A 26,508-nucleotide genomic window follows, 5' to 3' on the forward strand; every position below is an offset into this window, starting at 1 on the left:
AGCAACTCAAAATACATGTTAGCTTCTTACAGATGCAAAATACATGTTAGATTCTTACAGATGGAAAATTGTCAGCCAACTTCCAATTCCTAACCTGACACATCATTAACTGAAAAAGAATTGATAAGTAGTAGTTATTTTCCACAGCAAGATAAATTGTGATATTGTTCAAAATTCAACTATAGTTTTAAAGTCAAATTCATTGACCCATATTTCATGGGTAATGGTTCACAAGAACCCATCTCTTATTGCATCTAGGTGATGCTCAAAGAGGTGAACTGTTTTGGCTTCTGGAGATCACCCATCTTGATACTACTCCAGCTCAAGCGCACTTAATCATGTAGTTTGCTCAAAGGATAAGCCCACCTCACTTGAGACCTCATTTCCAAAACCTTGAACAAGTGGTGCGCATTATAAACCATTCATTATAAAGAAGCTTAAGTCCATCAATTGACAAGTCAGAGGTATTCTTTGTAGCAAGTCAAATTGTGATATTGCTATCAAGATTCAACTGTGTAGTTTTCACATTACACTCATTGACCAGTGGTTCATGAGTAGTATGGTTCACAAGAACCCAACTCTCATGAGAATGGATGGGAAACTTAACACTCATTGCACCTAGGTGATGCTCGTGGAAGTGAAGCGCCAGGAATTCCCAGGAGGTCATCCATCCCAGTACTACTCCAGCTCAGGAGGGCTCTTAATAGTAATAGGACAGGGGACCTCCTGGGAAGTCCCGGTGTGTCACCTAGGTGCAATGAGCGTCTAAGTTTTCCATTCATTCTCATGAGAGATTTGTGAACCACTAATCATGAGACATGAGTCAATGAATTTGACTCAACGACAACACAGTTGAAGACTGATAGCAATATCACTGTTCAAAAGAAGTTTATTGCTACAGATTACATATTCCAAAGTACATGTTTTCGAAAGACCTTTCGTTGCAATTAATTTTATAAAATTCAAGATAAGCGTACCTTGATATTTACTTAAAGATGGTCATAAATTATTTATAGTTTTAGCCTTCAAAATATTAGCATTAATAAACCTTAATTGATCAAATTTACAACTATGCGCTTACTTCAAGTTACCTCAAATACACTGGATCAAACCAAGCTGTCTGTAGAAATTCTACTTAGCTTAGCTGCTTGGAATGTTTGAGTGAAAACATCGTAAATGTTTGACATAGAAACCCAACAAAGGGAGAAAACAATTAATCACCAAAGCTAATATATACAATCCCTGAGTCATAATACAGAGTGAAATAAAATAAAATCTTGGAAAGCATACATAAACTACAGCTACACATTATGCAATAACAATAAAAGATCTGATCTCGGCGGCAACATAAAAGATGGTACCTGCATGTTGTAAAGAACAACAAGTGGTTCTTTATCTATTGTCAAAGCATGAAATGATACAATTCGGACTTTACAGATTGATTCAGAAGGTTGAAAGTACCCACAGCCACTACAATTGTCATATTAGGCTTTAAATTTCAGTTAGTTGGCAACAGATTAGAAAAATAACAACATTCTCTTTGACAAGATTCCAAACGTGCTGCACATAACTACAGCACAATGTAGTGCCTAATGGAAGTTAGCTTCTCAATTCTAATAAATATGGTCGATGACCTAGCTGTAGAGAAAGATTCAAAGCCTCTTTACAGCTAACCCCCATACAGAAGAAACGTTAACATTTGTGGCATGCATAGGCTCTCCCAAAAAAAGGGAATCGCTTTAGCTTGTTGACTGATAAGTGGCCAAATTGTGAGTTGGCTGCATAACAACACCATGAACACCTGAAGCACCAGTGCATGGCTTCAATGGTGGACTACCTGCAGCTGGATGTCTAGCTCCTAGATGTCCTGGAGCAGATGAATGCAGCGAGCCAAATGAAGATTCAGGATTTTCAGACTTGCCTTGGCTCTTTTTGTTGTCCAAAAGAAAGCTCCCTACAATCACCTGCATTACAAAGCACGGCATAAAAACACAGCAAAAAACAAACCAAACCAAGCATCAAAATTGTAGAACCTCACTCATATGTCACCTGCACTGGGGTGGCTGCCATTAGCATTCCAGACACTCCACCTCCGAAAACACGACCATCAGGGCCAGCCAATGAAACACTTAACCCACCTGTTCTACTGCGTGCTCCATTATCATCAATTAACAAGAATGAGCCGGACAATGACACTATATCAAAACGGCCCTGCAGAAAGAAGTAATGGAACATAAACTCCAATTGTGCATCCAGACAAAAAAAGCATCAATACAAAAGGCACTAACTAGAAACAAGAAACATAGCTACATCTTAACCTGAACCTGCATGACAAAAAGTAAAGGAAATGAAAAAAAGCCATAAATGAAACAATGTTTGTGACAATACTCTGAAACATGGTCTTTAAACATTGAATCATGGAACTGGACACAAGCTCCACTAAAGTTTAAAAGGTTAAGGTGATTGATATCATGTCCCTTTTGTTTGAGCAAAAATTTAAAACTTTGGGCCTGATCAGTTCATATTACTATTGATCCCGTCTATTGAAAATTCTAAAGGGGGCCCAATCAATGCAATTTATGAGTATTTTAAAGTACATAGAAAGCTCAAAAAGAAGCAACTATAGAAGAAAGGCAAACACATCAAGCAAATCAATGTATTATTATACAAACAAATCATAACAACCCCATGCATGCATATAGATATTTTCAATAAATACATACATATACACGTGTGTGTGTGTATGTTTGTATGTGCGTATGTGCATAGATTCATACATGTAACATGTTTAATGTTCATTCATCATTGGTTCAAATCTTCAACTATATAATAATAGTACTAAGTTAGAGGTGTGATAATCATAAACCTATAATTGACAATAAAATTATATATAAAATGCCTCGTATATCATATCGATAAATTGCAAAAGTCTCAAAATGTCATTGCACAATGAAAACTTCAATTGCAAGCCATAATTCATATGTTATATCCAAATTCATCTCATTATCTTCATAGAATTAAAGATTCACCATCAAAGAAAAAATGCTTCAGCTGTAGCACAATGTAAAAATGATGAATAATGCTTGACGGATGAATGAGCGATCATCAAATGACCAAACACATGCTTAATGACCAAAATTATGGTCTTAAATGCAATTTATGAGTATTTTAAAATACATGGAAAGCTCAAAAAGAGGCATCTATAGAAGAAAGGCAAACACATCAAGAAAATCAATGTATTATTAAATAAACAAATCATAACAACCCCATGCATGCATATAGATATTTTCAAATAAATGCATACATGTACACGTGTGTGTGTGAGTGTGTGTTCATGTGTGTGTGTGTGTGTGTTAGTGTGTGTGTGTGTGCATAGATTCATACATGTAACATGTTCAATGTTCATTCATCATTGGTTCAAACCTTCAAACATATAATAATAATACTAAGTTATAGATGTGATAATCATAAATCTATAATTGACAATACAATTATATATAAAATGCCTCATATATCATATCCATAAATTGCAAAAGTCTCAAAATGTCATTGCACAATGAAAATTTCAATTGCAAGCCATATTTCATATATTTTATCCAGATTCATCTTCATTATCTTCATAGGAATCAAGATTCGCCTTCAAAGAAAAAATGCTTCAGCTGTAGCACAATGTAAAAAGGATGAATAATGCTTGAGAGATGAATGAATGATCATTAAATAACCAAATACATGCTTAATGACCAAAATTATGGTCTTAAATGCTTTTCAGATTTGAAAGTAAATAACAAATGGAATGTGCGGCCCATTTTTTGGGCACCCACAGCCTTGGTTGGTGCAGGAGCACCTTAGGGTAGATGCAAAACCCTGGTCAAATTTTGGCTTGATGACTCTTGTATGAGTCAAGGATGTAATAAGGGGCCTTAGGAAGTCCCAAGTGTGTGGTTAAGTGTTTTTGGTGTGCCTTAGAAGATAATGTCAAATTTGGCACTAAGTTGCCCAAAGTTGCTTTGTAAAGGTAAAATGTCGTCAAAGTGGCCAAATAGGGCCTAGGACTCAAAAGGTTGATCTGAATGGTAGAAATGCTTGTTTTGAGCATAGACAGCCTTAGAATGTCTTAAGAATCATTTCACAACTTGGGTTGGCAATGAAACATGCAAATTTGAAAAGTTGCAAAAGTTGTCAACGACAACTAGCAATTTTTTTGCAACATGTTGACAACTTTTTGCAACCTTTGGCAAAACATGGCCAGGCAGTTATGCGCGCCCAAGAATCAGTTGGGATCGGAGGCATGGGTATTTTTAAGCCCTCTAGACTCATTTTGTATGGTTGGTTGTACGAAACTGAGAAGTTGAATGCAAAGACTGCCAAACTGTTATCACCAATGATACTTGCAATTTGGATATCTATGCTCTAATGGATCACATTTCAAGTCTTTTTGGTGTGAATAGTTGGTTTACATTGTTTTCCATCTTTGTACATATTGGTGAGGTTAGCAGTTGAGTTTTGGTGTGCTAAAAATTATTTTGGTTCACTGCCAGTCACTGGCCTGTATAGAGTAAACGGGAGAGAATGGACTCCCATTTCATTTCTCACCGTTGAAATTGTACGGCTTTTGGAGGAATGCAACTAGGGAGCGTCTATATTATCATATTTTTGGTTGGAATTAAAAAGATGCAATCTGCTAATTTTCATGCGATACCCTAGGCAACATAGTGTGATTCCCGGCCAGGAGTTGATCACATAGATTTGCCTTATACTTGCAAGGGGGGAAGAAAAGTTGAAGAATCTTGTTTGATGAAGCTAGGACAATGTCCAAAGATAGTTCATGTTGAAAACCAATTGGATTTGAATCCATTTGCCAAGGTTTTGAAACCGAAGTATACAGTTGATCCTTGAAAACCCTAAAACCCTTTTAATCCCTCACTTTCCAGTTAGGGCATGTATGAATAGAGTCAAAAGTTGAGACCAAGAAAATTTTGTGGGGAATCCAAAAGGGTATATAACATTGATTAATTTGAGGGGTTGTTTGGACGTTTTCAGGATTAAGGCCCAAAAACCCAATTAGGAGGCACAATTGAGTGCTAGAAGGCTACAAGGCATAAATAGGAGATTTGGAGAAACGGTAAGACAATGAACATTGGAAGGGATCAAATGGATCATCAAGGAAGTCCGTGTAGTTCGATTGCACACCTCCACACCCCTGCAATGTTTCTTTAAATGAGGTAGAGGTCATGCTAAGTTGAGTTAACAAGTGTTAGGAGAGAGGAAGTTGCAAACTCTAGTGATAGGATATACCCTTAGTTACTGATGCGGCCTCCTGGAGCCTAGAGGCGGAAGCGTATGCGGACAGATGCGGGATGCATTTGGAAGAGCGTTGGATGCTGGCAGGGTGCGTTTATTGAGTGCTAACTTCTATTTACTAACCAAATCACTGCCCAGAACTCCGTCAGACTCAGTCACTGCCCAAAACTCAGCTACAGGCCTGGTACTGACCTCAATCATCTTGTACAACACCTTTAATGGAGTATTTCAGACTTATATGGAACTACTGTAGCAGTCCCTATCATAGACAGCTCCTTCTGTGGCAGTACGACCCTCCAGTAGGTATGTACATTGTATATAGAGCCTTTGAATGTGTGAAGTCCTACTCCAACCTTGATGGCTCTCACAAAACTCCCAACATTGCCCAGATTGGTATGGCCAGCTGATAGACAATTTGTAACAGCAGTTACCACTCAATGAACTCCCAGCAGAAAGACATTTATATATTACCCTGTGTGAGCAATGTTGGGTGTTTTGTGAGGGACAGCAAATAGACAATTAAATATATAATGTTTAGCAATTTTATATACACACACACACAGGCATCCATATGCATCCGCATCCCTCGCAAAAAAAAAATCACGCTTCCTGCATCCGCTTCACGCATCCATTTCAGAGTCTACATCTGAATTGGTAACTTAGGATATACCTAGAGAAGTAGAGAGAAGAAGCCTTTGCTAAGCATTGGGAAACGTCTTTAGGGCCTTACTAAGCATCAAGAAACCCTAAGCTCAATCAGGAATGGTTTAAAGTAGTAATGCTCTAGGTGATACCTATCACTGGTATCCATAGAATCCTCTAGATTCCACCTAGATCCTGGCCGGGAACTCGGATTCCTTGTGCATTTCCGACAGGAATTCAGCCATAATTCAAGAGGAATCAGTATTGGCATCACATTAAAATGAGGAACCCACAAGGAATCTGGATGCCCGGTTAGAATGCTAATCTGGGCTGAATAGGAATTAGTAGCTGATTGCGCTGTAATTAGGATCTGGGCCTCTATGCAGGGATCTCGTAACTTGCAGTTTTTATTTGTTTTGAATGCTTATTGTTGTTTTTAGGTTTAGTTTTTTTTCCAAGACCTGTGCGGGCTCTTGTACTGTAAGAGACAGCTAACTGTCCCTGGGATTGCCAAGAGATGTCATAGGCATACCCAGCTTGTCTCAAGGATGAGTAGTCGTCCCTTGTTGTTCAAACTTGTGCAACCCTACCGGAAATGTATTGGGTTTTTTAATGAACTTTCGGGATGGAAGAGCAGACTGCCGAGGCATCCCTGCATCCCTTAGATGTTTTCAACTTGGGATGGCCTGATTTTGGTCAGGTATGCATCCTTGGTTAACTTAACTTACAATAGTAGAGAGAATCCTTGGCTTTTGAGCCTCCTTTTGCATAGTATTTTAGTAGGATAGTTTGGCAAGGAGTATAGTACAGCAGAGCTGTTTTGTATTTGACTTGGATATACCTATGAAGAATTCACCAATATATTTCTTATTCCTCATTTGCTGTTTCAATGTCCCGTGGTATTAAAAGACCAATCAAAGGGTGAAAATTTATCTTTACTATAAATCTATTGCTGTAATCTGTATCATATTGATATATCTATCTATTGAGTCATGCTCACTTCTTCCCTACAATGCCTATGTATCTTATCTACTTCTTTGCTAATATCATCATGTGATTGTATTACTTCAATGGGACCTTTGTTTCAATGACAGATTGTTGAGAAACAAAGATAAATCATACACATTGTTTGATGATCAATCTTCAAATGGACCCTTCACTGAAGGAAAAAATACTGAGGCTAGAGTAAGATGTTGAAGGCTTAGCTTACCCATCATTGGAAAATCCTGTTCTACAATAAAATTGTTTGGCTCACCTTCCACTCTATTGTCAGCTGTTTTTTACCCACAAACAGGATGACTAAAAGCTTAGGTGCTTCTAGAAATGACTGAAAAAGTAGTAGAGGGTATGCCTCTTGACCATATCAAATCAATGGTTTTGTCCTCATCTCAGGGAATTCAAGTGTAAAAAAATAACATTATTTAGCTTTTTTCTTATTTATGCATATCAAAAGTTACCTACTCAAAAAACATTTGACAATATTATGTTTGAAGACAATACCAAGTTATTAACTCAGATGATACAGTGGAACTCAGGATTCCCCACTTGTGTACACATGATGAGTCTGATAAGAATTGGTTAGTAATGGTTACACAATCCAACACAACATGGATAAAAATTATTAGCAACTCAGTCTGCAAAAAAGAATTCTGGATTTGAAAAAGATATTAGGCAAAATTGGGCGGCTAAGTATCTAACGCAGACTGTTGAACCTGGCAAACTGAGGCTGGTGACTCTGCTCTTGCTGCCACTGCCATATTGTTGTGTGAAGACCTGCATTTTAATTTGTTTTCTCCAGTCCAGTTATATTTTAATTTTATGGGTTTTTAAAACTTTCCATTTGGTATATGAAGTGTAGTTTATAAAATAGATTTTATTTATACTGTATTTTATATTTTCTATTTACAATTTGTATCTTTTTATTCATTTATAAACTGAAAATCAGATTAAAGGTTATATTTTTTATCTGTGGTTTGTATTTTATATTAATATTTTATAGTTTTTATTTATCAGTGTACTTTTTAAAATCTCTAAATTAAAAATCCTATTAGATAAAATTGTTGATTTTTTTTTTTTAAATGCTATATTTAACTAGTTATATATTGTTAAATTATTTTAATAATTCATTCAATACTTTATTTATATTAATATGTATATAATTATATAAAGCGAATTTAATCTGAACTTTTTTCTTAATTCTTACCCTTGCCAAACTTCATCCAAATTTTATGGCTGCTGAACTCGAATTTGAATTCGAATCTTGAGATTTAGCGTATATGTATTGTGCTTTCGAGAGCAGCAATAATATTTCTATAACAGACAAGAGTATTGTTGTGTATTTTGGATTCACATATTAAAAGTTCTCTTAAGTAATATTTTCAGAAATTGTCACAGAATATATATAAATAACTGAGACTCTTCTAAGATATATGTGCAGATCATTATTGAACAGTTACGGTTTGCAGAGCAATTGTGATTGATTTGTTTCAGACTGGATTCAATTTGCAAAAGTTATATTTTAAATTCATGTACTTAAATTCAGATTGATATCAAAATCAGAATATTTTTGGCATTTCATATTTCAAAGGAGAATCGCAGAAAGCATATTTTTCATTCATGTACATTCTCAGTTAATTCTCAGGTTGATGAATTATGTTTGTAAACATTGGTGCTTAAGAAAAATTGAGTAGGTGCTCATATTTATAAGAGATGATGCTCTAATAACAGGGGTTTGGAGACTCCTCAAGGTTGATGCTCTTAAAAAGATGTAATGAAAACTTCTTTGGAAGGCTGGATTAGGACAGTAGATCCTAGCACCAATTCTCACTTTGGTTTTTTCCCTTCTTGGCTTTCAAATTCACATCCCTTAGTGAATTGTCCTTGTGTTGTATCTTTCTTCAATGGTTCGCTGTTTTTATTTCAGTTTTCAGCTGGAAGCAATTGATTAAGGGAATTTAATTGGATAAGGATTAAGATTTACTTATTCCTAATTCACACACACACACACCCCGCCCTCTTCTTGTAGTAAATCTGTGTTCTACAGTAACTTGGTGATTCAACCCTAAAGATATATTTGGAAAATATGTAAACTGGAAATGAGATACAAATCAAGTTCCTTTCGACTTTCTAGTCATCCAGATCCTATAGTAGGCAAGGTAACAGCATATGATGTATAGGAATACAATAGCTTCTCAATACTGCTTGATGAAGGGTACTCTTATTAACACAAACACACAATAGAAATAGAGAAATAACAGCAAATTGCAAGAACATGAAATTGGCTTCTTATTATCTCTAAAATAATGGAATTACAATATTCGGAAATGGCATGCAAAGCCACATGGGCATGTTAGGATTAACCACGGACAGAAATAACAACTACATACAAATATAACCAATATCAGAAAATAATAAATTGCACAGAGAACACAAGACATGAGAATTTAACGTGGTTCACCCAATCCCCAGGCTATGTCCACCAATAGCAAGTCCAATATTATTCTTATCCAGTGATTACAATCCACAATCTCTTACAGCTCAATACCGCTGCAAGAAGCTACGATCTCATCATACATTATGAAATTCCTAACCCTAAGTCGTTTTATACAAGCTTTTGCCACTTACAAAATTAGGGCTAGAATAAGTCGTCCAATAGGAAAATAACAGCCGATGCCTTTTACAATAGTAAAGTCATTTTTGGCTTCAAAGGTGCTGCCCCGAAAAACCCCCCCAGGGTGTTGCCCCTCAACCCCACCCTATATTGCAATAGGGAGCACACTTGAGGCACTGCCACTTGACCCTATCTTGGGGGTGCTGCCCTCAAACCCCTATATAAATAATTTCGAGCGAAACCATGCTGAATAAACCTTTGAGTCTGATTAGACTCGGCATCACAACAATCTCCCACTTGGAGACTAATCATAGAACCGCTAAACCTGTAGCTCCCGCTGGAATATCAAACCGCCCTGGACACTATTGTTCTTTTATTTTGTTCAATCTAGGAGACCAATTAAAGCTAAAGAGGAGTTCAGCTTCTCCCTTGTTGCTGCCTTGGTAAACATATTTGTTGGATTATCATCTGTATGTGTCTTCTCCAGCTTTAACTATCCATCATCCAAAATTGACTGAATTAAATGGTACTGCAAATGTATGTGTTTAGTCTTTGAATGTAAAGCAGAATTCTTCGCAAGATGAATGGCACTCTGGCTATCTCTAAACAAGTAATGATCCCTCTGTGGGTGTCCCAATTCTTCCATGAAAAACTGAAGCCATATCATCTCCTTGGTTGCCTCTGTAACAACAACATATGCTGCCTTTGTAGTGGATAAAGCATTTACCTTCTGTAACCGAGAAACCCAGCTCATTGTTGCCCGACCAATAGTAAATACATAACCTATAGGACTCCACCTGATATCAATATCCCCTGCCAAAACAAAGTCAACATAGCCCTATAAATCAATAGTAGAGCCCCCAACATGTAAACACTCACTGGATGTTCCTCCCAAATATATGAGAATTCATTTGACCACATTCCAATGCTCAATTTTAGGATGACTCGTATACCTGCTAACAACTCCAACTGCATGTGCAATATCTGGCCTAGTACATACCATGGCATACATCAAACTTCCTACAGCTAAAGCATAGCGTACCTTGGACATTTTGGCCTCCTCTTCCTATGTCTTAGGACACATCTCCTTAGTCAATTTTAAATGACCACGTAAAGGTGTGTTGACAACTTTAGCATTCTCCATAAAGAAACGTTGCAACACCTTCACAATATAATCAGCCTGAGATAAAGTCAATTTTCTATTTTTCCTATCTTTGCAAATCTTCATACCAAGAATTTGTTTTGCTGGCCCCAAGTCCTTCAGAACAAATGAATGTGCTAACTGTTGTTTCAGCCCCTTAATGTGATCCATGTTAGACTCAGCTACAAGCATATCATCAACATAAACATAAAATAAGAATGACATCGACTGTAACCATGCTCATACATAAAACTGTCAAATTTAAGATACCATTGCCGAGGTGCTTGCTTCAAGCCATATAAACTTTTCTTCAATCTACACACTAAACTCTCCTCGCCTTTGACCTCAAATCCTTGTGGTTGTGCATATATATCTCTTCATTCAAATCACCGTGAAGAAAGGTTGTTTTTGTTAATTTTGGAGGATCGTTGCATATGTAATTGCATTGCCATTTTGGTATATGTTTTTCAAATGCATCAATCTTCTCTTATATATATTGTAAAAGACGCATGGTGAACATGTCTCCTCATGAGACATGTCTATCCATTATAATTAATAAAATAATAAATTATATAATATCTCACATATATATATATATATATATATATATATATATATATATATATATTTCACTTATATATGTAATATATATATATATATATATATATGAATATTTATACTATAGTCTCATAGGTTTAACCGACTAAAGCTACCAAACATCAACACTCCCTCTTAGCTAGGGAGGATAAACAAGAATATGAACAACATAATACCTCAATGTAAAAAATGGTTTCGGGAATGTCAACTCATTTGACTTCCTGGTTTATTGAATGCCAGCGCATTTGGAAAATGTCAACTCATTTGACATTTGAAAGTCAACTCATTTGACCTTGAATATCAACTCATTTGATATTTGAATGCCAACTCTTCTGACATTCGTGAATGTCAACTCATTTGACATTCACTAGGTGCTTAAATTTTCATAAGGTATGTGCACTCACATTCTCATTATGCATACCATATAAACATCCACCATACAAAGTAAAATCTATCATGATCTGTGTAGACATCGTAAGATATTCATCATAATAGATTAAGTTATTGAAAGCTTGTCACCTTTCAATAACTTTTGCAAATACAAGTAATGATCATTTGGAAGTCGTCACTTCGTTATGATGTACACAGGGGGTAGAGCCATTAAAATCACATAGTCACAAGATATATTCATGAATTGCAGTCCTCTTGACCGCTACAACTTAATGATTACAGAAGAATCCATCTCAACATGGTTTACTCCCTCTGAATCACCAAAAGGTTGAATCATATCCTCTATCTACTCATTTTGACGAATGTGGCAGACTCCCTCTAAACATCAATCTTTTGAGCTCCTTTACCTTTCAAGATGTGTCTGACTCCCTCTAAATGTGATATCAATCTACCTTTCCCTACAATAATTCTTAGAGGAGAAGATCAGGGAAAATAGCTCTTATAGTAAAATAAATAAATAAATCACCTTTAATAATTATTCTCAATAATAATACTATATTTTAACTATAAGAACATTAAAAATTTGATTGATTTCACGAGCCATAATTCATATTTGAAACTTTCATAATATTCAATATATAGAATTACAAATAAGATATCATGTTAGATTTACTATATTAGTAATACTTGAAAATTATGCTCAAGAGAAAATACTTATCTCATGTAGTAACTTCTTCTATTAATCTCACTCTCTAATTTAAAGATAATAATCTTATCTTTAAATACACCATATGACGACCACACTAACAAGAGAAGGTCACAGCCCAATAAATAGACACCCACGTTGAATAATGGAACCCCAACTACTCATGTCCAACCACAATGGACTTGGAATTTCTTAGAATCCCTTTGCCAACAACTAAAATACATAAGTCATTTGTTCTCGTATAATTCAATGGAACTCTCCTTTAAGATATTTGAATGTGAATTGTATGGTGTATAATTTAAAATATGTTGTTTCTCGTCTTTACAAAGCTTGAGATGCCCACCTTCTATTACAACAATGGTCTTCGTGATATATGAAAGATAAGAAAAACACTTTGATGTTAGATGTTGAATGTAACTAATTTGGCAATGATAGTCACCGGTGCTCTTACTATAATCTCACGGGAAGATGACCTTTTGCTCTCCCCCGATTTCCCAATATTATTAACTCCCTTTGTACTTCATTGTCCAATCTTCTGATCACATCCCTTGGTTTGGTTCAAGTCTCATGATAGTGAAACATGTTTTGTTGCTAGTGTGGGCCCTTTCTTAGGGAAATGTTGGTCTTTTTCAATGCCTTCTCCCCTTATATGAATCTTGATTCCCTTTCTATATCCATCCTGATGTATACACTACTGTAGAAACATTTCCCACTCTATACTGAGTTGGATGTGACCATATTTTCCTTTAATGTCTTGATTTTGATCTGTATCATATAGACTGTATTTAATAAGGTGTGATGGACATAAAAATGAGTATAAAAAATGTTTCTTGATCATTTAGTATCACACATTCCTCCCTCTTGTTCGATCCTCTCCTGCTCATCTATATGCAACATAGCTTCTAGTCTCTCTTCTTGTTTCTTGTTGTTCGCTTTTCTTGGACACCATCTGGTGCTCCTGCTATCGCCAGCTTTTCATTGGACATTAATTATTTTATCTTATCTAGTATACGATTCTCGTAATAACATTTTATAATATTGTTGATATCTATTTCAATCTATACGTCTCCTGGTTTTGCTATAGGATATCTTTATATCCTAGTTTTGCTATAGGATATCTTTATATCTTTGTATTATGTCTGATTGGTTGGTTCATCTGTTGAGCACTTAATGTATTGTATTTATATTATTATATTATATGTTCTTGCTTATGACAACCTCTGGCATGCACAAGATGTCAACAATATTTTAATTTGGGTTCGGCATAAATTTTTAGGATCTCTATGTAAATATAGTCTTCAACACTGATTCCTCTGATGACTAAAAAATTTGTGTTGATAAAATATAAAAATGTCGATTGTGTACTCCTTGAGTCAAACTTAAACTCATTGAATGTCTCTCAGTCTCATAAAGTCTTTGGAAAGAGCGCTACTCTGATACCATGTTAATTTTGGAGGATCATTGCATATGTAATTGCATTGCCATTTTGGATATGCTTTTCAAATGCATCAATCTTCTCTTATATATATTGTAAAAGACACATGGAGAGACATGTCTCCTTATGAGACATGTCTATCCATTATAATTAATAAAATAATGAATTATATAATATATCATATATTATATATACATATATATCTCACTTATATATGTAATATATATATATATGAATATTTATACTATAATCTCATAAGGTTTAACTGTCCAAAGCTACCAAACATCAACAGTTTTAACATCAAATTACTCCAAATGCAAATCTTCAATAGCTACAATACCTAAAACAATACAAATAGAAGTCATTTTATCAACAAGATAAAATATCTCATCAAAATCAATGCCCTTTTTCTATGCAAATCCTTTTACAACTAACTTGACTTGAAACCTTTTCTTACCTGCATCCTCTTCTTTCAACGTATAAATCCATTTATTCTGTAAAGTCCTTTTACCTATAGGCAAGTTGCATAAATCCCAAGTCTGATTTTTCAGCACAGAGTGCATTTCTTCTGTCATCGCAAACTCCCACTGAGTCTTATTATCCACCTGCACAACTTCATCATAACATTCAGGTCCACTCGCATCAATTAGTAAAATAGAGTACAAAGAGAGAGAAAATCTTTTTTGAGGTTGACTTAGCCTTGTTGACCGTCTAACATTCACTAGGGTGTGTGGTATTTGTTGTTGCAATTGTTGCAGAGCATGAGGGACTACTGGAACATCTTCCTTTTGAGTATAATCCAGCACTATATAATCATTTTCTTTCTTCTCATGTTGCTGCAACAGATCTTTGTACAACACTTTCTCATTGAATAGGACATCACTACTTCTTACAATTTTACGATTTTCAAAATCCCAAAGCCTATAGCCGAATTCATCAATTCCATATCCAACAAATACACATTTCTTTGACTTAGCTTCCAGTTTGGTTCTATTTTCAAAGTCTATATGTGCAAATGCTTCACAACCGAAGGTTTTAAAAAAAGAATAACTCAGCTTACCAGTCCATGCTTCCTCTGGAATACCATAGCCCAAAGAAGTAGAGAGAGCTCTATTAATCAAATATACAGCAATATTGACATCCTCTGCCCGCATATTTAAGGGCAGCCCAATATGCAACCTCATGCTCCTTGTATGCTACATTATTGGCATGTTCATGCGTTCAGCCAGTCCATTTTCCTATGGAGTCCTTAGAATAGTTCTCTTTCTACGAATACCATTAGTGGAGCAATAATTTTCAAATTCATAACTACAATACTCACCACCATTATCAGATCTAAGACATTTTAATCTCTTACCGGTCTCATTTTCAACCAAGCGTTTCCATTTCTTAAAAGTTTGAAATACATCAAATTCTTGTCTAAGGAAATAAACCCATACTTTTCTAATTGCATCATCAAAGAATGTAACATAATAATAAGAACCACCAAGGGAAGATAATTGCACTGGTCCCCATACATCTGTATGCAAAAGCTCTAAATTTCTCATTTTTCTTTTCCTTCCCACTCTTCACAAAACTCACTCTCTTTTGTTTTCCATGTCCACAACTTTCATAGAAATCTATATTGACACTTTTCAGACCTGATAAAACTTTATTTGAATGGAGTAATTTCATAACTTTATCACTCATGTACCCAAGTCTGTTGTGCCATAGCGTTGTATCAAAATCTACAACTATTTGTTCTCCTTGCTCAACTACAACAACTGTTCCTGAACATTCATTTTTCTCATAAACAATTACAGTAGAAGGAACAGTATGACCTGTACAAAGATATAAGGTGCCTACTTTTACACCTTTTGCTACTACAACGGAACATTTTGAAACCTTCCAATTTTTGTCATTAAAAGTAACTATGCAACCCTCATCACTCAATTGCCCTACTAAAATTAAATTCCTACTTAGCCTTGGAACATGTCTTACCTCTTGCAGTAGCCAATGATTCCCATCCATTCTACAACTTAATCTTAATTTTTCCCTTTCTAACAATCTAACAGGGTTCATTATCCCCGAAATAAACGAGTCAAAATCCCCCTTGGACATAATCTAGGAAATAACCTCTATGGGGAGTAGCATGAAATGAAGCACCTGAATCTAAAACCCATGAATCATCAACACTTTCTAAAGAAAGAAGCAAAGCATCCTCTTCAGATTTGCTACTTACCACATTTGCCTCCTTGTTCCTTTTTGGTTTATCTCCTTCATTGTTCTTTCGAGTCCAGCAATCTTTCTTCTTATGCCCTGGTTTCCCATAGTACCAACAATCTCTTAGTCCTCTAAACTGAGACGTCTTCCCCTTTGATTCTCCTCTTGATTTCCCATGATTTCCAGAATTACTTCCTCTCAGTTGTTTTGTCTCTTCTTTGTGCATTCAAAGCACTTCCTAATGTAGATCCACCTACGGCTTTCCTACGCATTTCCTTACTCAAGATAACACCAATCACATCATCAAATTTTAGGGTATTAGAGCCAGAAACAAAATTACTCATAGCCATTCCAACTTTCAACCAAAGAACACAAAATCAAGAGAGCCCTAATTTCATCATCGAAATTAACATTTACAGAAGATAATTGAGTAGTAACTACATTAAACTCATTTAAATGATCTGCAACAGATTCGCCTTCTGTCATCTTCATATTAAATAAACGCTTCATGAGAAATACCTTATTTTAAACGGAGGGTTTTTCATACAACTTTGCTAGGGTTTGCATCAACTCTTTTGTTGTCTTCGTTTTTGCAATGTTAAATGTCACCGATTGTGCCAAATATAATCGAATATTTTCTAGTGTCTTTCTATACAAAATTTCCCAATCCTCATCTATCAAAGTTCCCTGTTTCTTGGCTTTTCCTTCCAATGACCGCCATAAATCCTTCTAATAAAGATAATCCTCCATTTGCATTTTCCATAACTAAAAGTTTTGCCCATTAAACTTTTTAACCTTCAGCTTACCCTCATTTGCCATTACCCCCACTCAACCGTGAGACTTTCTTACAAAGGATAGCTAAAAAAATAAAAGATAAAAACGACGACAGTCTAGCTCTGATACCACTTGTTAGTATTAACTACGAATAGAAATAACAATTACATGCAAATATAACCAATATCAGAAAATAACTAGTATAGATATCTTAAATAAATCTATCTAAATAAATGCCGATAGATATCCACTACAAAATAATGATAATTTAATTTACTATATCTAAAATTATTTATATTTCCTTTGTCTCCATTTATTTAGGTTTTACCTAACTTAAGCCTTTAATTTTAATTTTAATTTCTAAAAAAATGGATGATTTATATCTCCAAATATTATAATTTAAACAAATATTTAACATGGTATTTATTAAATTCTTTTTAAAAGTATATTCTATTTATAATAAGATTTAAACTTCTGACATGTAGATAGTTGTCAAATTTAACTTAGAAGAATAAAAGTTAACATTAACACGCTCACACCATCCCACTCCACCCATTCTGCCATTGTAGAATGCCTATCGACATTAATAAATCGCACAAAAGAGAACACAAGACACAAGGATTTAACATGGTTCACCCAATCCCTAGGCTATGTCCACCAACAGAAAGTCCACTATTATTATTATGATTTATCAAGTGATTACAATCCGCAATCCCTTACAGCTCAATACCACTGCAAGAAGCTGCAATCTCATCAGATATTATGAAATCCCTAACCCTAATCCATTTTATACAAGCTTTTGTTGCTTACAAAATTAGGGCTAGAATAAGTCGTCCAATAAAAAAATAACAGCTGCTGCCCCTTGACCCCGTCTTGGAGGCGCTGCCCCCAAACCCCTGTAGAAATAATATGGGGGAAAACTACGCCAAATAAACCTCTGAGTCTAATTAGGCTCCACATCACAACAAGGCATTTTTCCTTACCATATTCTACAAGCCAAAGCCACCATATACCTCCCCCAAATCAGTCCTAGACAACCATACAAGCCTTATATAGGCAATTTTCCACCACCCAAGAAGGTTCTAGAAATTCCAACCCTAAACTTTAAGGTCGAACAACCCTAAATTATTATTATTTATATTTTATTACATCAAAGAAGACCCCAAACAACTTCAAAACTCGAAAGAAATTTTGAAGGAAATTCATTTTCGTCCATTTCAGGAAGTGTAACTTCTAGACACCATAACTCATTTTTAGTTGCTTTGATTGGCTATTATGACCCCATTTTGAAAATGTCACAAATTGCTCTACAGCATTTAACCTAGCACAAACTCTAGTCAGCTAAGGTTTGACCCTTTTTGGAGCCTCTACGCCTTCAAAACTAAGTTCAAATATTTTGTACCTTACTACCAATATCAAAAAAAATAAGTATCTTCAAATATAGACTTTGATCCTGCATTGAAATCTTATTGGCAAGCTGATATATCCAAAGTAAGCCTCCATGGAAGAAATTAGAACATTTTGAGCTCTAACAACCAACTTACTAAAAGTAGTAAGCTTTCAGAAATAGCATCTGTACGTTGAGATAGCCCTTATTGAATAGACAAACCCAAAATATTTTTGGGTGACGCAAGATTGCCCTTAACCCAAGATGCTCTTGCATCAAACACTCAAGGTAATTTGAGACGTGACCTTATCACCTTTCAAGTGTTCAAAGAAAAATCAAGACAATTAACCTGCTCCATTGTCAGCCATAATGAATCTTCAATAAGTCTTCCTTTCCATTTGACCAGATATTCTTCATATGTCTTTTTTTTGTGCTTTTGCCAACACAACTGTCCAAATTGTTTTCAATCTCCTAGGTAGCTGAAGTGGTTACTGGAATATTGCATTGTGCTACTATGACCTCGTCGTCAATACCTCCATGATATTCTATCAAATCTGATGTTAAACAGTGGTTAAATATTCAATTCATTAGGCAACTCTACTTCATACACATTTCTTGAATCGTCCTTCTTCAGCATCTTATATGGTCCAAACTTCTTCATCTTCAACTTATTATATGTTCCCACTAAAAATCCCTCCTTTTGCAAATTAACGATGACTTCATCTCCAACCATGACTTCATCGTCCTTCTTCAACATCTTATATGGTCCAAACTTCTTCATCTTCAACTTATTATATGTTCCCACTAAAAATTCCTCCTTTTACAAATTAAACATGACTTCATCTCCTTTTACAAATTATTCAATTCCTCATGCCTCATTTTCTTATCTAGCTTAGCTTTGTACTATGTATTCATCTTAGTAATGTGCATCCTCACTTCCAAATGTTAATTCCTCAAGTATTTTGCAAAAGCTTTACCTTTCGCAAACTTGTCTCTCCTTTGTCCAACTTCCTCAATTCAAAAGCATTTTTGGGACTACTTCCATATATTCTCTGGAATGGTGATTTATTAGTGCTCCTATTGATAGAATTATTGTATGCAAATTCCACTTGTGGAAAAATCAAATCCCATCCCTTTACTCCCTTTGGTTTATCTCCAATCAAGCATCACAACAAATTCTCCACTCCTATTCACCACTTATGTTTGTCCACTAGTATGTGAATGATGTGCTAATTTGAACTTCAGATTTGTCTTGAACCTCTTCCACAATGTTCTCGAAAAGTATAACGAACTCAGAATCTTGATTTGAAACTATGCTCTTAGGTAGACCATGTAGTCTTGCCACTTCTCTGAAAAACAATTTTGCCACATGAAGAACATCATTAGTCTTCTTGCAAGGAATGAAATGTGTCATCTTTGGAAACCTGTCTACCACCACAAAAATTGAGTCATGCCCTCTTTGAGTCCTTGGTAAGCCAAGAACAGAGTCCATACTAATATCCTCCCATGGCTTCTCTAGTACGAGTAATGGTTGATATAACCCTATATTTTGCTTGGCTCCCTTTGCCATCTAATATACTGTACAACTCTGTACAAATTTTTAACATCTTGTTATACTTGTGGCCAATAATATTTCTCACTAACCAAAATGTCTAGCCATCATTTCACTATGCTTCTCCTTGATAAGATTCTCCCTCATAGAACTCCTTGGAATGTACAACTACCTACCTCTGAATGACATATCATCCCGGGTTATGAAGTCCAACCATCTGGTTTTGTCTAACGTAACAAGTTTTGTACAATATTTCCAAGCTTCACCAAAATCAGGATCCATAGGATACAAACTCTTGAGCTCCTTGAACCCTACAATATTTCCAAGCTTCACCAAAATCATGATCCATAGGATACAAACTCTTGAGCTCCTTGAACCCAACTACAATATTTCCAAGCTTCACCAAAATTAGGATCCAAAGGATACAAACTCTTGAGCTCCTTGAACCCAACAACCTCAATTTGCATCTTTGTCAGCAAAATTTGTCTCCTACTAAGAGCATCTGCAACCTTGTTACGGTTCTCACTCCTGTATTTTAAAACAAATGTCTAACCATCCAAAAACTCAAACCATTTCAAATGTCTTTGATTCAACTTTCCTTGACTATTCAAATATTGCAAAGCTTGATGATTAATAGGCAATTTTCCACCACCCATAAATATTCTAGAAATTTTAACCCTAAACTTTGAGGCCGACCAACCCTAAGATATTATTTTATTAATATTTTATTACATAGGAGTTGGCCTCAAACAATTTCGGAACTCAAAAAGAAATTTTGAACAAAATTCATTTTTGTCAATTTCAAGTCCAGAGACCTTAACTCATTGCCAGTTGCTCTAATTGGTTATTAAGACCCCATATTGCAAATGTCACGAACTACTCTATAGTGTTTCTCTCACACAAGCTCTAGGCACTCGAGGTTTGACCCCTTTTCGGAGCCTCTAAAGCCTTCAAAACTAAGTTCAATATTTTTGTACCTTACTGCCAACACCGAAAATTTTCAATATCTTAAAAAATAGACTTGATCTTGCATTGAGACTTTATGTTAGGATGATATATCCAAAGTGAACATCCATGGAAGAGATTATAACATTCTAAGATCCAATAGCCAACTTACCAAAAATATTAAGCTTCCGGAAATGGCAAACTCTACACTAAGATAGCCCTTATCAAAAAGATAGTAAAAATATTTTTGGGTGATGCAAAATCGTCCTTACATCCACAATGTTGTTGCATCAAATACACAAGCTATGGTTGATTATTAGAAAAGAATTTGGAGAACACGATGCAACATCTTATCCAATGACGGAATAGGACCCTCTTCAACTTCGCCTCTAATGAAATTAAAAACGTTGAGACTTCATCAATTTATTGGAAGGGGTGATCCAAAAGTCGGAGTAAATATTGTTGTCCAAATTATCATGGATAACACAGCTACATATGGTAGGTAGATTGCTTATGGATAGACATTCCACAATTGTACGGAGTCCTTGTATTGTACATTACTTGAACTAGTTAGAGGACATTAGGAAGATCAAATAGATGAAAAGGGTGGCCAAAAATGCTAAATTGTCACCAAATTCATCTACAACCATACTTGGATCCTCTCTTTGATCAAAATACAAAAATGGCAAGTACCTCTAGGAGTGACACAATTTGCCAGTCATTTCCTCACATTGTAGAGCACTCTTGGCAACATTCCTCATCCTAACAAAATGTTTGAGTCTAATGCTTGGTTGGAAACCTTTATCTTCAAAAGAGTTGTGGCAGAGAAGATGGCACTATTTTTTATGATGAGTTGAGGAAAAGAAGGTAAGAGTTTATCAAGGTAAGTAACAAGCACAAATATAAACTTGTACAAGATAATCTATTTGTTGTTTTTTTAGGGATTAATTTTGTCATAATTTTAAATTTTCATTTTTTTAGGTATTGACCTTTGGTAAGGGTTTGTTCTTTGTATAGTGAATGGAGAGGTTGTGCCAATGGGTTTTACTTATGAAGCCGCAAATGGGGCCAAAGACACAATTTCACATTACTACAGTGAAAATTCAAGAAAATACTAAATCCTTTGGCGCATTATTGATCATAGGTGGAGAATATAGATCATAGGTGCACAAACCAATATCACCAACTGATACATGGCTTGGCCTACTACTTGAACCCAAAATTCTACTTCTCTGATTCATTTAGGATTGATGAGGAGGTCATGGCAAAAGTGTTGTTACATGCATTGATAAGATGGCACCTAATCATGACTTAAAAGACAAGGTTCTTGATGAGCTGGAGCTGAGGTTTGAATTTGCTATATCTTATTATGAATTTAAAAATGTTCATTGCATTTGACCATCTTATTTAAGAATTTAGAATGTTCATTATTCAAGATCTACAAGGATGCAAAAGGGAGACTCTTCTCTTCAAGACAAGCAATTCATAAAGAGATAAACAACCATGTAAAAAATATTGATCAATGCTAGAGGAAAAAATTAGAACCTTAATCATGATTGTTACATTTTTTGACTCAATTCTAAATTTCTGATATATCTAAAAAAAAATTGTAGATTTATGATCGGAGAATTATAGTATTGGCACACCTAATCTTCAAAAGGTAGCCATTTGTGTTTTATCCCAGCCATGCAGTGTTTTTGAGTGTGAACAGAATTGAAGTTTATTTGATAACATTCACACAAAGAGGAGAAATAGGTTGACCTTGTCTTTGTTCAGTACAAACTTCACCTTTGCAATAGAAAGGTGGAAAGTGTTTCACATGAGGCCATTGACTTGGACACAACTGATCCATATGGTGATTGGACCATCAATGAACAAAATGGTGGCGATGATTTCATCCTTACTAAATAAGATCTTGTAGAATTAGAGAGAGAAGCAGCAGAAGAAACAGAAGCAACAGAGTCGGATGATTCCGATGAAATGGAGGAGGACAAAGACAAGGACTTTGAAATTGAAGAATCAACTATCATTTAGTTACCTCAGCACCTACTAGTTCAAGGCCTGAAAATTTGAAGTCTATTAGGAGAGGAAAGAGGAAGAGTAGTCTTTAGTTTGCTGTTTTTCACATTTGGACTTATAAGTTATCAATATATATAGTTTTATAAACATTTATAAATTTCTGCTGCTTTTATACATTTTTAAGTTCAAAACTATGAGTATGAATGATGAAATTACAAATATTGAGAGTTTGGAGATCAGATGATGTGTAATGTTTCAATTATGGCTCTTACATTCTCTAAATGTGTTAATTTCTTTTTGCTTTTTCAAAACTAGGTTTTTTTTGTTGTTTTTTGCTGAGTCCTTTCCTCAGTTTTTAGTGAGACCAAGTCTGAGTCTAATTTTTTGGGCTGCCAAGTCCGAGGACAGTCCAAGTTTTCCAATTTTGATATGGATTGTGATGATATTTTTGAATACCCATATAAATCATGTTATTTGAATTTGAGTAATTGCCATTGTAATATTTTTTATTGGTGTGGCTGTTTTGTTTTTTATACATTATGTGATGCTATGAGTGGTATTCTACATTTAATTAGTGCTGCAAATACACATATATTTATGATTTTTATATTAATTTTTTTAGACAAAACGAAAGAGCAAACACAACCACCAAAAAATTTAGCAACCACCCACAAACTGAACCTCAAACCCAAACCCAACCACAGTACCTATACCAATACCAAGACCGGTAAATTAGTTTTTTTCATAAATAAAGTGGAAGAATTTCCTTACATTCTAAAAAACCAAGATGAAACTGAAAATCAAAACAATGTTAAAAAATGTTCAAATTTTGCAGTTTCTCTCCTACAACTCTGAAATCTTCAAATCATCTCTCAAAAATGCTCTAACTCCTCCAAATATCCCATGCGAATGTTAAAAGTAAAACAATGTTTCTACATCCCAGAAATCTCCAAATCCAGCTATAAACTTTACAAATTCGTCTAAAAACCCCATGCAGACAAAAAAAAGAAACAAAACAAAACAAAAAATTTATGTCTGAAAAATTAACAACTCATAAAAGAATTGGTCAAATGAGGAATCAATTAGTTAGACTCGTGCTATTTGACTATTCTGACAAGTTTATTTATAGTTTTGATGATTTTTCTCAAAAAATACCATGTCATTATTTGATCATGGTATTTGAAGTTTAAAAGTTGGCAGAACTAGAATTTCAAAAATACTCGTGATTTATTTTGCAGTTTTTGCTTCTACGACTTGTTGTTTAATATTAAACTAACAAAATCAGCTACCACTATCATACTATCATGACAAAGATCATCATCATCATCATTGGCTTTAGATAATGACAGTTTTATTTTATCCAATCCACAAGAATAAAGTTTAAACAAAAGGATCAAAGCAGCCTCATTAAGGAAATGAAAACTCGTGCTGGGAACATGAATCACTTGATGGCAGGTAGCATAATAGCACACCTCAAATATGGATACACCTTGGCCCTGGGACCAAGCAACTCAGCCTCATAGTCCAATTTATTAAGCCACGTGAACCATGGCCAAGAAAAGGAATTGTACTGCTTTAAAATACAACACGAACATTTAAATCCAAGTAGGCGTAGTCAATTCTACTACAACATGCAGCTGTGGCATAATACTGACAAGCTTGTTCATGCTATCATCTTTGATAAGATATAGAGCAGCTGAATACAAAAATTGTTTCAAACTCAGCACAATAGTTCTCTTAAACTTGGCAGCCAAGATAGGCATTCTCAGCCAGTAACGAAGAAAATGAAATGAGCCTATAAAAAAACCCATCTTATAATCCCAGGCTTGTTCCAGTCAAATCCAGGCCTGTTTAACAGGACTCCAAACAGGCCCAAAGGTGGATCAGCTTCCAACTGGACCCAAACCCAGGCATGTTTTCTGACAAATCAGCAACATAACTGTCTAAAAATTTGGCTCTCTGCATTGACTTCCTCTATCAAGTATGATTTCAGAATCACAACTTTGGGATTATGATTTGTTATACCATGCTTCACTAAGGATTATGACAAATTATACCCCATCATCCATTAAAACAATTAAACGAGTCACGGATTAGTAATACAGTATTAAAAACACTAAAAAATTCTCTAAGATCAAATCTTGCATTATATAAAACCATAAAACAAAGGTGAAGAGGAATCAACCAAAATGTAGACAGCAAGACATACAAACAATGTCCACACCTCATATGTCACTGCTCCTCCAGAAGCAGCAGGCTGGCGTAGAACCACATTAGATATAGCCCCATGTGCTGAAAGAATGCAGGTTGCACGAGGCCCTTGTTGTGAAAATGACATAATTTTTGTGGCAATGTCCTGCATGTCATCAACATCTCCTTAAGATTCAAGTCCGGTTCTAAGCTCTCTATCAGATGATGAAAGTATCAAATTTCTCTCTTAAATAGCTTTCATAAGGAATATTTATCAGAGGAACTCAATAATAAGGTTTTAAAAGGACCATGTTTAAAACTAGGCATATGGTTTTCCTATCACCTATACTACAAACACAACAATAGTTCCAAGAAATTACAGATTTACAATAACCTGAAATCTTCAGAATTGATAAAACATCTTTCAGAGAGTTAATCAAATCAACCACATTGAACCCTCTGCAGTCAAAATACTTTTTTGTAACAAATCTAAAATAAGCATCAGTAGTTGCAGCAATAAAAGTGCAAAAACAAATACCTAATCAAAGAATCAAATACATATTTATAAAATTCAATTATACAACTCTATTATAATGGGTATTTATATTCATTTCCACTACATAATTTATAAAATTTATTGCAGACAGAGTCTGTCTTAAGTAGATTCTCTCATGGTAAAACAGAGCAAGATACTATAAGCAAAACATGAATTGGATAAAGTATCACAGTCAGAGACAGAAGCACCTATAATTTGGTAGCAATCTCTAAGAAGCGAGAAGGTTCCACTGACTAAATGGGGAAACAAATAATTCAGCTTATGTCAACAGTCTCATAGATGTCTTCCTCCTCTAAACATGAGCCTCTATATATTAATCATTTACATCATGAATCATTTCTACGCAAACATCTAATTTACTATTTTTTTTGTGCATATTCCTTTAAATGATAACATGATACATCAGAACAATGGTATTTTCAGGAACTCTATGTTGGATAGGTTTGTCATTGATGTTGCATTAGATAGATGCAAAATTACAATAAACTTGCAGACTATTCCTATTCACTGGTTATCTGGTTATCACAGAATTACAGGTGTCCATTGGGATTATATATATGTAATTGTTAATGACAGCATACAAGTAGAAATAATTTATTTTCATATACCTTGGTATTGGGAACACCTTGGTGATAAATATTGATTAGTATTTATCAGCCAGCACTTGCAAGTTTCCACTTTCATTGTTGTTTATCATGAGACAGAATATATTTATGTCAATTTGCTGAAGAAAGATGGTTCTGGTTTTTCTACTGTGTCTGTCATCAATGAAAGAAACAATGATAGAAGACTGGTCTGAATCTTGCAAAAACCTTTCTGCTATCCAAAACAAGCGATGGTGATTAATTACTTATTCACAGGAGTCATACATCTTAAGGTTCGTGAAGCACTACCAAGCTCCCTCCAACTAGAGTAGAACGGGCACTGATTAATAAAGTGGGTGGCCCCTAAACAGCATCTCCTCCCAGCTTAACCCTCCCTCTAGAAGACTATGAGATCACAGCAGTTGTTCTGAAAGAAAACATAATGTGGATGACTGAGAAACAAGGTATTGTTTAATC

General features: G+C 35.0%; 1 protein-coding gene across 2 annotated transcripts in view; it reads right to left on the reverse strand.

Moving 5' to 3' along the window:
* Positions 1-1,368: 1,368 nt before the first annotated feature.
* Positions 1,369-26,508, reverse strand: part of LOC149560108 (AT-hook motif nuclear-localized protein 10-like) — a 66,314-nt gene continuing 41,174 nt past the window's right edge. Inside the window, exons 3-5 of one of the 2 annotated variants that reach the window (XM_089824510.1) lie at positions 24,926-25,057; positions 2,050-2,211; positions 1,369-1,964 (exon numbers count right to left, since the gene is read on the reverse strand). In XM_089824510.1, coding sequence (XP_089680636.1) covers positions 1,740-1,964; positions 2,050-2,211; positions 24,926-25,057 — 519 coding nt within the window. In that variant the 3' untranslated portion in view covers positions 1,369-1,739. The remainder of the gene's footprint in view (positions 1,965-2,049; positions 2,212-24,925; positions 25,058-26,508) is intronic. The other variant, XM_089824511.1, reaches the window with a different exon arrangement.

The sequence above is a fragment of the Cupressus sempervirens genome, chromosome 4 (assembly GCF_028749045.1).
Source record: "Cupressus sempervirens isolate cs-2001-9-10 chromosome 4, ASM2874904v1, whole genome shotgun sequence".
NCBI lineage: Eukaryota > Viridiplantae > Streptophyta > Pinopsida > Cupressales > Cupressaceae > Cupressus > Cupressus sempervirens.